The sequence below is a fragment of the Gigantopelta aegis genome, unplaced genomic scaffold, assembly GCF_016097555.1.
Source record: "Gigantopelta aegis isolate Gae_Host unplaced genomic scaffold, Gae_host_genome ctg3767_pilon_pilon, whole genome shotgun sequence".
Taxonomy (NCBI): Eukaryota; Metazoa; Mollusca; class Gastropoda; order Neomphalida; family Peltospiridae; genus Gigantopelta; species Gigantopelta aegis.
In genome coordinates this window covers 9,566-23,982 of record NW_024533501.1, presented here as the reverse complement: position 1 = coordinate 23,982, position 14,417 = coordinate 9,566, and the positions used below count along the sequence as shown (strand labels likewise).

Below are 14,417 nucleotides of genomic sequence, written 5' to 3'. Positions count from 1 at the left end.
TAAGTATCTTTAGTTGATCCTTGAGCAAGACAAGTATACTGATGTGATGATACTGTAGGATTATACGATCCTGCTCCATCTGCATCAATAAGTAATGGAATCAAATCACTCTCTATATCATCTACTGTAGGTAGAGGACATGATGACCTGTCCTATCACCATTAATTGGTGAGTAGATAAGAAACAGCACTAAAGTACCAATCCACAATATGGTAGTCATATCTGACTGTGAAAATTACCAATACATCAACTATATATATTATACGTATTATAATGAACTTACACTGATCTTGTGCGCTACTCAACTGTCTCAGTTTAGTTGTCCACAGTTCTCTCTATCGATAAAGGTAAGTCAGTTTTCCCTTTCTCTGTAAATATCGAGCGTCGTTCTTCCCTTTTTGACTGACCACTTCCGGACTAGTTCGCGTTGCAAACCCGATGACGTCATTGACGTCATTATTATTATTATATTATTATATTCATAATAATAATAATTATTATTATATTAAATAAACCAATATTATATAATAATTATAATATAATATAATGTACATTGTAATATATTAGTTAATGAGTGGCCTCAAGTAGAGCTTTATCAAGATCATCATTACTAACAATATAATGGATTAGTTGACACATTGCTCCTGTAATAAATAAATAATAATTAAATTATTATTATAGCTCACTTACTTTTCTGCCTTAAATACATCACGATTAGCTTGTTATGAGCACTAGTCTCTTCTTTTTACTAGACAAGCGTACTGAGGTCATTACAATACCAAATACAAACAGCAATACTATCAGTCCACCCAAGACACAACCCAATAATGATCCCTAATTATTATACTAAAATCATAGGAGTGATGTTATCAGATGAAATAGACTTACAAATTAATAATGATGCTGGTAAATTATTTGAAATACATTGTCCATTATCTCCAAGACTATAAACCTCTATCACCATTGTGTACACACTCAGCATTAACAGAACATAATAGACACGTTATCACTACAGGGTACTGAATGGATGGATGGATGGATAAGGGAATAGATAGATGGATGAATAGATGAATGGAGGATGGGATTAGATGGATGGACAAACATCTTACCACATTGGTCTCCTCTCAAAACCATATCTATCTTCACACAGAGTACAATTAGTCCCAGTCCATGGTTTTAACACATTCACAAACATATGATCCAGGCCTTTCCAAACAAGTCCCATTTATCACATGGATTAGGGTTACAGTCGTTGATATTTACTAAACAATTTTCTCAGTATATCCATTGGAACAGATACAGTTGTAACCAGCTATACCATCAACACAAGTCCCATTATTATCACATGGATTAGGGTTACAGTCATTGATATTTAAGGAACAATTTTCTCCAGTATATCCATTGGAACAGATACAGTTGTAACCAGCTATACCATCAATACAAGTCCCATTATTATCACATGGATTAGGGCTACAGTCATTGATATTTAAGGAACAATTTTCTCCAGTATATCCATTGGAACAGATACAGTTGTAACCAGCTATACCATCAACACAAGTCCCATTATTATCACATGGATTAGGGTTACAGTCATTGATATTTACAGAACAATTTTCTCCAGTATATCCATTGGAACAGATACAGTTGTAACCAGCTATACCATCAACACAAGTGCCATTATTATCACATGGATTAGGGTTACAGTCGTTGATATTTACAGAACAATTTTCTCCAGTATATCCATTGGAACAGATACAGTTGTAACCAGCTATACCATCGACACAAGTGCCATTATTATCACATGGATTAGGGTTACAGTCGTTGATGTTTACTGAACAATTTTCTCCAGTATATCCATTGGAACAGATACAGTTGTAACCAGCTATACCATCAACACAAGTCCCATTATTATCACATGGATTAGGGTTACAGTCGTTGATGTTTACTGAACAATTTTCTCCTGTATATCCATTGGAACAGATACAGTTGTAACCAGCTATACCATCAACACAAGTGCCATTATTATCACATGGATTAGGGTTACAGTCGTTGATGTTTACTGAACAATTTTCTCCTGTATATCCATTGGAACAGATACAGTTGTAACCAGCTATACCATCGACACAAGTGCCGTTATTATCACATGGATTAGGGTTACAGTCGTTGATGTTTACTGAACAATTTTCTCCAGTATATCCATTGGAACAGATACAGTTGTAACCTGCTATACCATCAACACAAGTGCCATTATTATCACATGGATTAGGGTTACAGTCGTTGATATTTACTGAACAATTTTCTCCTGTATATCCATTGGAACAGATACAGTTGTAACCAGCTATACCATCACAACAAGTGCCATTATTATCACATGGATTAGGGTTACAGTCATTGATATTTACTGAACAATTTTCTCCTGTATATCCATTGGAACAGATACAGTTGTAACCAGCTATACCATCAACACAAGTCCCATTATTATCACATGGATTAGGGTTACAGTCGTTGATATTTATTGAACAATTTTCTCCAGTATATCCAGTACCACACAATCACATGTGTAATTATCAGGGGCAGATAATAAATGTACATGATCCTCCATTTTGACAAGGCGTATCTCGTAGACAGATATCATTCAGATTACATCCATTACATGTAGCATTAACAACTTCACCAAGACCACAGGTATAGTTACAGACTATATAGTATAGGATCAATGTATTAGATATATACTAGTTTACTTACCACATGTATAGTTAGTATCAACATTAGCAGCATGTAGTTAGTTGGACATGATGTAGTACACATATTATCAAGACCAAAGTAAGGACAACAAACTCTGTAGACATTTGATACACAACTTCCTGTCCCATAGTCCTACAGTTGAACTACACTCTATTTAAATATAATACTATCTACAATATAATAATATAATACTTCACATGAACAATGGTTAGAATCACCACCAAGGTACACAAGTAAGACAGTCTCTTCTTAGCATTGGATTTGAGGGAGGAGTACCAAAACCATCATTAGTTACTGCACTCCATGTACCACTTGAACACTCTAACTGAAAGTGTTTGTTTGTGAAGATTGTCCAGTCTTAGGAGTAAATGTAGCTATAATAGATACTCTACGATATCTATCTCTAGTTGATGCTTGAGCAAGACAAGTATACTGATATGATGATACAGTAGGATTATATGGTCCCCCCTCCTGCGTCTCCATTAAGAAGTAGAGGAATTCAACTCTCTCTCTATATCATCTACTATAGGTAGAGGAACAGTTATCTTTGAGCAGTCACAAGTAATAAAGAATATGTTAGTAATAGCAACATGAAAAAACAGATTGACCATTGTAGTGCTGGTCATCTTGGCCTGGGAAAGAATAAGAAAGAGAAGACATCTTAAATGTAAAATTAAATTGAACAATATACAATAGTTATTTAATAACAACACTTACTTATAACTTGTAGCTGATCAACAATCGCAATACTATGCTACTACTATAACAGTGAAAACAAATATCTTTGTTGGTTTTGGGGATACACCCAGTTTTGAAAATAAATTGTATTCATGAGCCCACCCAAATAACAAAACATAATTTTTAGAAAACTGTTGTAAACAAGTTAATTGAAAATAAGTATTGATTGATAGTAATTATTACATTTTGTAAATTTACAATATTTGATAAAATACAATAACAATATTTAATTATTGTACTCTTCAGGTGCTTCTTCATTACTTATTACTTCATTATCATTAGCAATAAGAGGAGTATCCCCTGAGGTAATAGTGACTGATTCATTCAATACTTCAGGATTCATATAGAACTGGATTGGTCATAACAGTAGCTCTGGAAAATTAACTTATAAAACACAGTACATATGAGAATACTTACCCATCCCAAATATCTTCATTGATATTAGCAATTTTTGACTGCATCTTTGTGTCTCTGGTATCTCTTGTAAAGGAGAAACAATGCTGATATTAATGTTGCTTATAGCAACAAGTCCAAGAACACTAAATACAATAGCTATAAAGGTATAAATCAAATAACTGATAGAATTGTAGTTGTGCAACTTACCAACAACTACTCCTGTCTTACTCTCTTCTTGCAATGGAGATATGTTTAGATGGAATACAATCACTGAAATCACTATCATCACAATGCTGACAAATATCACCACTCCAACCATCAATACATTCACAAACAAATCGATCATTACTGTCAATCTTACATTTACCCCCATTGAGACAAGGAGATGACTCGCAAGGATCAACTTTACTACAATTAGGACCAATATATCCTGGACTACACATACAAGTATAGTTTCCTGAGATATTAACACATGTGCCGCCATTCAAACACTTATCTGAGCAATCCTCTCTATCAGATATCTCACAGTTAGATCCTGTAAACCCAGGAGGACAAATACAAGATGAACAGTTATTCAAATTAGGTCTCCCTCCATTGTAACAAGTGATGGAACATTCTATAAAAGATAGTAATAAATGAATGTATTATTATATTACTTTACCTGAACAATTAGATCCAGTCCAATAATTCATTACACTCATTACAGTAAGGTCCTGTAAACCCAGGTGGACAAATACAAACAACTTCTTCAACACTTGTACAAGATCCCTCCATTTTCACAAGGGTTCTTATCACATTCATCAATATCTTCCTTCACACAAGGGTCCTATAAATCCTTTGGTACAATTACAGGAGTAATTGCCATTATGTTCTATGATACATGTCCCATTATTTTGACATTTGTAATTGACATTTGTCAATCTCATCTTCACAAAAAGTTGATGTAAACTCAGGAGGACAAATACAAGATGAACAGTTAGTGATGTTAGGTGTTCCTCCCATTGTAACAAGTGATAGAACATTCTAATAAAAGATAATAGCAATAACAATGAAATGTATTATATGCCACTTTACCGGAACAATTAGATCCAGTCCAATAGTTCATACATTCACCATCACAGTTAGTAATTATGTGGACATATTTGAGAACATTTCCTGCAGCATCAAAGTAAGGACAGCAACTACCGGGACTTGGACTCTTGCAATAACCACCTCCCCAACCATAACAATTTTCATGACACTCTATTTACAAAACAACTTGTAGTGTAAAGACACTTTGACAAAAAATTTTGTAGATATGTTTCCACTGAGTCAGTTCTTGTAATAAACAACACAACTAAGTATGTTACAAATTGTCAAACAATACTTTATCAGATTGTTAACAATGTTGACGTGAATATCACATGACATTGTGACTAATGCTCTCATACTTACCTTTACCAGTGAGCTACAGTGTCGATGTCCTTTTTTGCATCTTTATGAGGGACGTGGAGATACTGGAGAAAACGCACTCAAAACAATTGTAACAGATCTGGTCTTTAGATTGAACAATGAATAATTGGTGTTCATCTGAGCATTGATGATCGCTCCATGTTCATTTTATTAGATTTGCTCTTACACTTGAGTTCAAATCGTACACTTTCATTGGTAGACATTGTGTGTTATATCGTCAACACAAGTGATGCTTAATCATATAATTAGTATTCCTCTCACAGCTAAACACGTGAAATGAATCTCAGTAATATATACTGGATTAGATCAGGATGATCTTAAATAGATATTGGATCTGCTGCAGTGATGGTTCAGGACACTTGGTTTAGGATGGTGAATCAATCTGTAGCAGATATACACAACTTTCCTTGTCCCATTTCCTACAGTTTGCACTACACTCTATTTATAATATAAGTCCCATAATATCTACAATTATAATAATGATAATTACTTCACCTGAACAATGGTTCCAGAATCACCACCAAGATTTTCAGGTACACAATCAAGACAGTCCTCTTCTTAGCATTGGATTTGAGGGTTAGAAGTACCAAAGATCATTAGTTACTGCACTCCATGTACCACTTGGACACTCTAACTGAAAGTGTTTGTGTTTGTGAAGATTGCCCATTGTTAGGAGTAAATGTAGCTATAATAGATACTCTATTAGGGTTATCTTTTAGTTGATGCGTTTAGCAAGACAAGTATACTGTATATCCATGATATCATATGGTCCTAACCTCCTGACTTCATTAACAAGCAGTACATTCAACTCTCTCTCTATATCATCTACGTTAGGTAGAGGACGTTTACAATTTTCTCCAATATATCCAGTACCACTACAATTACATGTGTAATTGTCAGGGGCAGATAATAATATACATGATCCTCCATTTTGAACAAGGCATATCTCGTTGGCAGATATCAATCAGATCACATCCATTACATGTAGCGTTATCAACTTCACCAGGACCACAGGTATAGTTACAGACTATATAATATAGGATCAATATATTAGATTATATACTAGTTTACTTACCACATGTAAAGTTAGTATCAGCACTGGCAGCATAGTTAGTTGGACATGATGTAGTACACATATTATCAAGACCAAAGAATGGACACATGCAGACTAGAGGATTATTTGATAGACATCTTCTTGATCCATAGTTACAAGCAGAATTACATATTAATTAAAAGGAATATTTACAATGTATTTGAAATATGTATTATTAACTTACCTAAACAATGATTAGAATCACCACCAAGATTATCAGGATACACAATTAAAACAGTCAATTCTTTCCATTGGATTTGAGGGAGGAGTACCAAAAACCATCATTAGTTACTGCACTCCATGTACCACTTGAACACTCTAACTTGAAGTGTTCTGTTTGTGAAGGTTGTCCACTCTTAGGAGTAAATGTAGCTATAATAGATACTCTACGATAAGTATCTCTAGTTGATCCTTGAGCAAGACAAGTATACTGATATGATGATACTGTAGGATTATATGGTCTCCCTCCTGCGTCTGCATTAAGAAGTAGATCATTCAACTCTTCTCTATATTAGCTACTGTAGGTAGAGGACAGTTACTTTGAGCAGTCACAAGTAATAGAGAATATGTTAGTAATAGCAACATGAAAAAACAGATTGACATTGTAGTGCTGGTCATCTTGGCCTGGACAAGAATAAGAAAGAGAAGACATCTTAAATGTAAAATTAAATTTAGCTTGTAGCATTTAATTACTATATATTACTATGGAATATATATAATTTTAATTGACTCTCACTTTATATATAGATCCCTTGACTACAAATAAGCTTATTATATAAAAGTGTCCAACTGCAAATGCACCGCCCCTTATTGTCACAATGATGAATTTTATTTCAAAATATGAATTTTATTAATGTGTTATATTTAAAAAATTTATTATTAGTATCATCTGATGTTCTAATATGTGTTCATATATATTGTGTGTGTTTGTGTAGCATTGCATTTTATTGACAGGTGTCTCCAAATTCAGTATCATATGTTGATAAGTCACTAAACCATTTATCAATATAATCATTAAAAGTAGATATAAGGTCATCTTGAGTAGGATCTGTAGCAAAAGGATGAATGAAATATAGATGAATAAATGGATGGAAAGGATAAATGAATGGACAGATGGTTGGAATGGGTGATTGGACAAAATGGATGGATGGGACAATGAACAGATGAATATACCTGTTTCTATTGATATTACTAAAATTTCCTACAGTTATTGATGGTGTGGATTTTTCATATTTTAGCATGTTGCTGCCAAACTGTCTGATCATTGATAACATTTTGTGATTATTATTATACCACTCATCTATAATACCTTTATAACAAAGATAATAATACCACTATATATTATTAAACTTACTATCAAATATCGGTGCCTGTGTGTCTGAAGGAAATGTAAGACCACGTTGTTTTGCTTCCTCTAACCAAATAACTCTAAACTTTTCTTGTTCAATCAATGCAGCTCTCCCACTGTTCTTCTTTAGACAAAGTGGGTCCTAAAGTTATAATCCACTCCATTTGTATCTGCCTTCTTTTTATACTTACCTGGGCACTATCTCAGGTAGGGACAGACCACATGTTGTTGCTTGCTGTCTCCAACTTTCTAACTGATAATAAAACTTACACATACTGGATTGATAGTCTATAAAAGAAAAAATAATATTTTCATGTGACAAGTGAGTATTTGATATACCTGTACCAGGGCAATGAGTTGAACGTAATCATCTTTTTTCTACAATAAAAAAATTATTTTCAAAAATGTCTACATTATAACTACCACAAATTGTAGCATTACTGAGATGATATCCATTATCACAAATATTACAATTTTTACCAGCATATCCAATAGAGCAGTTTACAGGTATAACTAGCCACTCCTCAACACAAGTGGCACCATTTTCACAAGGATAGGATCACATTCATTGATATCTATTGAACAATCTTCTCCAGTATATCCATTGGAACAGATACAGTTGTAACAGCTATACCATCAACACAAGTCCCATTATTATCACATGGATTAGGGTTACAGTCGTTGATTTTTACTGAACACAATTTTCTCCAGTATATCCATGGGAACAGATACAGTGTGTAACTGAAGCTTTGTTCTGCTCCTATACCATCGACACAAGTTGTACCATTATTATCACACAGGATTAGGGTTAGGGGTCATACAGTCGTTGATATTCGTACTGAACAATTTTCTCCCAGTATATCCAGTTGGAACAATTTTGGGATGAACTCCATCTAACACACAGTATATCCATGCGATTAGGTTGGTTATGGAATTTTACAGAAACAGTTTGCTCCAGTAACCAGCTATACCAGCTCGAACACAAGTGCCATTATTATCACATGGATTAGGGTTACAATCGTTTTCACATTTACTGAACAATTCCATCTCCAGTATACCCCAGTACCACTACAATTACATGTTGTAATTATCAGGAGCAATGGGTCTCCATAATAATACACACATACGATCCTCCATTTTGACAAGGCATATCTGTGTAGGACAGATATCTGTAAGATCACATCCATTACATGTAGCGTTAGCAACTTCACCAGGACCACAGGTATAGTTACAGACTATATAGAGTATAGGATCAATGTATTAGATATATACTAGTTTACTTACCACATGTAAAGTTAGTATCAACATTAGCAATGCTAGTTAGTTGGACCATGATGTAGTACACATATTATTAAGACCAAATAAGGACAACAGACTACTGGATTATTGATGAGTACATCTTCTTGATCCAATAGTTACAAGCAGAATTACAAGCTAATTAAAGGAATATTTACAATCTATTTGAATATGTTACTATTAACTTACGCTAACAATGATTAGAATCAATACCAGGAACATTGGATATACAATTAAAACAATCAGTTCTTAGCATTGGATTTGAGGGAGTATCAAAACCATCTACAATGCTTGCTCCCACATACCATTGAACACTGTAACTGAAAGTGTTCTGTTTGTTGAGATCTGCCAGTGTTAGGAGTAAATGTAGCTATAATAGACACCTACGATAAGTATCTTTAGTTGATCCTTGAGCAAGACAAGTATACTGATGTGATGATACAGTAGGATCATATGGTCTCCCTCTGAGTCTGCATCAAGAAGCAGATCTTTCAATTCATCTTCATATCAGCTACTGTAGGTAGAGGACAGTTACTCTGAGCAATCACAAGTAATGGAAAGTAAAAAAATAAAAAGGAAATCCACAGTTCCATCTTGCTCTCTACGCCCACCTATTCGAGATACGCCCTCTGAAAACAACCAATGAATTCACTTAACAATTAAAATTTAATATTGATTATAACCATAAAATTATATTAATTATTAAAAACAAATATTAATTATATTATTGACATTGATCCCCAAAGTTATCATCAAATGACGAAAAATCTTTAGACCATTTGTAGATGTAACTCTGAAATGTGGCAGATGTATTCTCTTCTACAACAAAGAAATAGTCAGTTAATAGAGAAACTAGTGTTCTTTATACTTAACTTAATTTATTATACAAATTACTAAAATCTTGAAATGAAATGATGACTCAAGTTTTTTAACATAATTCTGCCATGCTATGGGATGATCTTTGAGTGCATTTTTAACATCTTTTTTCCATTGACGTATAAGACCTGTGTAATTAAAGTAATAAAAAGAAAGATCACAGAATAATTAGAAATTCATTTGAATTATCTTCACATAATAATTAAAGTCAATAATAATTAAATTTAAACTCTGACTAATGTTTACTTTTTGTAGTACCAGTCTGTTCACGACTTGGTGGATAATTTCCCTTTAACTGTTTCATCCAAATAGCTTGCAATTTCTTTCGCTCAGTTAGAGCTGCCCTCCATTGAGCTTCATCAGACAGACTGAGATCCTATTAATTATTAAAAAAACTAATCACAATTATAGTATTATTATATCCATGCCTGCGGCTTTATTTAGGTAAAGACACTCCACAATCAATTGTTCTCTGTCTCCATTGAGTCAATTGACAATAAAATAGACACATGTTGAACTGAAATCCCGCTTCAATAAAATAATAAAAAATATTCCATTTTAAAATAACTAACTAACCTTACCATCACACGCACCTATACAGCTGCCTTCTAATGATGGAATTAAACTTAAAATTCTTTGTCTCTTTAATTGGACTTACCACAAGTTCCAATGTTGTTAAGAACATATCCATTCATCACATGCATTACATTACCAATATCACTAGAACATGTCATGACAGTTTGGTAGCAAGCACTGGCTACAATCTGAATTTGACCAAGACCCACTACAAATACAGATGTAAGAGTTGACACCATCAACACAAGTGCCACCATTTTGACAAGGATTAGGATCACAATCATCAATGTTTACCGTACAATGAGTTCCAGTATATCCTTTAGAGCAAATACAGCTGTAACTGTTTACTCCATCGACCACATTTACTGCCATTTTGACAAGGATTAGGATCACAATCATCAAATGTTTATCGTACAATGAGTTCCAGTATATCCATTAGAGCAAATACGCTGTAAACTGTTTACCCTCCATCGACCACATTTACCGCCATTTTTGACAAGGATTAGGATCACAATCATTGATATCAATTGACAATATTTTCCAGTGTATCCTATGGAACATTTACATGTATAGCCATCAATACCATCAATACAAACACCATTTTGACAATTATGTTGTAAGCAATCATCAATGTTACTTTCACAGAACGTTCCACTAAATCCATTATCACAAATACAATAGCTACAGTTAGTATTATTGAAAATCCATTGACACAGGTAAGATTACATTCTATATAGGTGAGAAAAAAAAGACATAAGTTAAGAGTTATAAAGATTTGAACTAACTGTCAACATTGATCTCCTATCCAATAAGGTACGCACTGACAGTCATAGTTACTGCTTAGGCTCTTTGTTTACTCCACACTGTTCTGTGCATTGGTTGTTGTCATAGAAACTGCAGCAGTCTGTACTATCAAAATAGTTTCCAATGCACTAATGAATTAGCGTCTTCTTTAATGCATTTATCTGGACATTCTAGCAAAGTTAAATGCTATGTATTAATTATGTGAGCCATATTTTGTTTAATAATGTTATGTAAATGTACATTGTGTTAACCAAATATTCTTCAGAATATATCAATAAGTCATATTGAAAAAATATTTGGTTGTTAGTTGCTTTATTATATTGGAGCACTAAATATTTTATTATAACTTTTCAAGCAAATAGTGTTTATTTTAACCCTAATCAAGTGTATATCTAATCTTCAAGTAACCAAGTTCAAGGTTATTAGACACATGCACAAGAAGCCTTATGAAACCTTAAACAAGCTAATTACAATTATACAACATTAATCAGATATTACAAACCAAACTAGTTTGGTTTATACTTGTATTAATATGGAAATTAAAATAAATTTTTAAAAGTAACAACTACTTCTATTTAGACAATGTTATACCACAGAAATACAATACAACACAATAATACAACTCACATATCTATGTAAGCACTGCTTGTACTCTCTAACCTCAGATACGAAACTTCAAAGCACACAAGCATGGTTATGATATGAGAAGCATGTAGTTTACTTGGTTGCTAGACAACTAATTGTATTATTGACCAACTATTTGAGTATTTTTTGTTTGGCAAACTATCTTGAATAATTTTGTTTGCCAGGACTTTAGTGTGGATGATTACATGGTTACAGACAGTTAAACCCCCCCCCCCCCCCCGTCACAGAGTAGATAGGATTACTATGGTAACTAAATATTGTAAAGTTTCAAGCATGATGCACAATATTAATTATTGTTATTTAGCTCCCTTTGAAGTTGAGCAGTATTTTCAATAATATATGTATTTCAAAACCTTTGAGATCACCTTACCTATGCAGTGATGGATCGGATCACCTGCTATAGGCACGCCTACAGTCGGAGCTTCAAATCCTTGACAGAATGAACAATTTGTTTTTGTGTTATTTGCAGATCTTCCAAGAGTACTAAATGTAAGTGAAATGCTTCATCAAATGGCTGCAGTTTCCATCCCTCAAACTGTAGACAATAAAGATCAAGATATGCTGTTTGATTCTCTCCAGGTTTGTCAGAAGCAGTTAAACACAACAGTGACAGTTTGAAAAACTTCCATCGTTCTCTCACTCAGTTGCTAGCTGCAAGACAATGAATGTAGAACTCATGTACTTCAAAGGGTTACATTAACAATATTAACATAACCATCTTTTTATAATATTAAAGGTAATAACATCAGAGATGGTCGGTGCTTGACACTGTGCTTCTAACAGCAATGTTTGGATTTATCAGCAAGAAGAGAGGACAACATAAGTACAAAGATAGAAGTCACAACAAAGTTCATCATCTTTTACTACATTATAAAAATATAATTAAACTGATTGTACACCACACTAACTATTGAAGTAGTTAACTTACCTAGCAACAGCCAATTGTATGAAAATAGTAAATATAACACAAGGTAATCTGGAGGAGTGTTTTATAGTCATTGTTTTGAGAGGTGTGTTTTTCATTATAAATTGATTAGTAATTATTAATTGTTAAAGTTATTAAGAAAATTGTTCATCAGCCAAAATAACAAGTCATTAAATTGAGAAACAAAGGAATTAAAAAAAAGAAAACAAGTGTGGGTTAGTTTATTTATCTGGACATTGAGAGGGAACAGCTTCATCAGCAAATCGATTAAATAAACTGTTCCAATAGTTAATGTATTCTTGTAAAGATCTTCTGGATTTCCATTAGCTATGGAATAAATAAATAAATTCCATTAGATAGCAAAGTAATTCAATTAGATAAGAAACACATAATAGACTAGATAAGTGATTGTAAGTGCGATAAATAGTGGAACAAAAAGTCAATATATTGACACTACTAAACAGTAAACTTTTAATATATAAAAATAATGGTATAACAATAACTTTTTTGTTACATGATATACTTCATGTGATAACTTTTAAATTAGTTATGTTTGACTCTGTTTCCATAGCAACAAAGTGTTCCTATCTACAGTATTAGTATGTACCTATATAATTAATCTCCATTATCTTAATGATATGTCATTGCCTTATTTAGAAATACAGTTAGACAGTTTATTAGACATTATAATGATAACTAGTACATACCAGTGTCCAAATTAGGTACAGGTGACAACCAGTAATACCCAGTTCTGATTTATAATACTTGATCCAGGTATCGAGACTTTCCAACGCTTGTTCTAAACTCTTTCTCCATCGTTGCAAGTCTTTTGAAAAATCTATTTTTAAGAAAGTACAAGGTTATAATACACATTACCATGTATGTATACATGATATGTACATGTACATGATATATACAGACCAATATCATGTACATGTACATGTATGTGCTTTACATAACCAGCACCTTTTCAAAAACCTTTTATAGTATGTGATGAGTGAAAAATTAGCCAGACAGTATTGTTTAGGTTGGGTGACTGTTTGATAACCAAAACTCATTCAATCACAAATGGGATTTATCGGTGATACCATCCAAATGCCTACCCACGTACTAACCCCTCCTATATATATGCATTATATTTTTTTGTATTGGGGTGTGTGTACAAAACTATATATGACATTAACAAGTGCTATCATACTGTTTGATGTTTCTCTGTAGTTGCTTCTTCAACAGGAGTTAATCCACTAATTGATGTGAATGCTTCTTTCTTCCTCATTTTTTTTGAAGTTTCTTATAACAATCGTATCGTTTTCTGAAATCTCTTGTATGGAGTATATGTATGATTTTGATATTACATTTATAAGGTATAAAACCACACATGGCGAGATAAAATTTTCCACTGACATAAATACTGATCTATTAAAGAATACAAAGATGTATGATAAGAATGGTTTGTTGTTAAAAGGTAAATGACTCTAAGCGACACTCAATAAGACTGTCTATATATTTAAACCCTTGTGTGA

General features: G+C 33.1%; 1 protein-coding gene across 1 annotated transcript; it reads right to left on the bottom strand.

The window, feature by feature from the left end:
- Nucleotides 1-1,262: 1,262 nt before the first annotated feature.
- On the bottom strand, nucleotides 1,263-11,010 carry LOC121392411 (fibropellin-1-like). The gene is made up of 4 exons (XM_041523636.1): nucleotides 11,005-11,010; nucleotides 10,191-10,320; nucleotides 4,325-4,495; nucleotides 1,263-2,221 (listed from the first exon to the last, which is right to left on the bottom strand). The coding sequence occupies exons 1-4, from the start codon at nucleotides 11,008-11,010 to the stop codon at nucleotides 1,263-1,265; spliced, it is 1,266 nt and encodes a 421-aa protein (XP_041379570.1).
- Nucleotides 11,011-14,417: the final 3,407 nt, after the last annotated feature.

Excerpts from the sequence above, each read along its gene's own strand:
- LOC121392411 (XM_041523636.1), bottom strand. Across the intron at positions 4,496-10,190 it reads ACAGACTGGTACTACAAAAA|AATGTTCCATCACTTGTTAC; the intron begins GTAAACATTAGT and ends TATCTTTTATAG. Across the intron at positions 2,222-4,324 it reads TATCTCAGGAAACTATACTT|GTTACAACTGTATCTGTTCC; the intron begins GTATGTGTAGTC and ends ATGGTATAGCAG.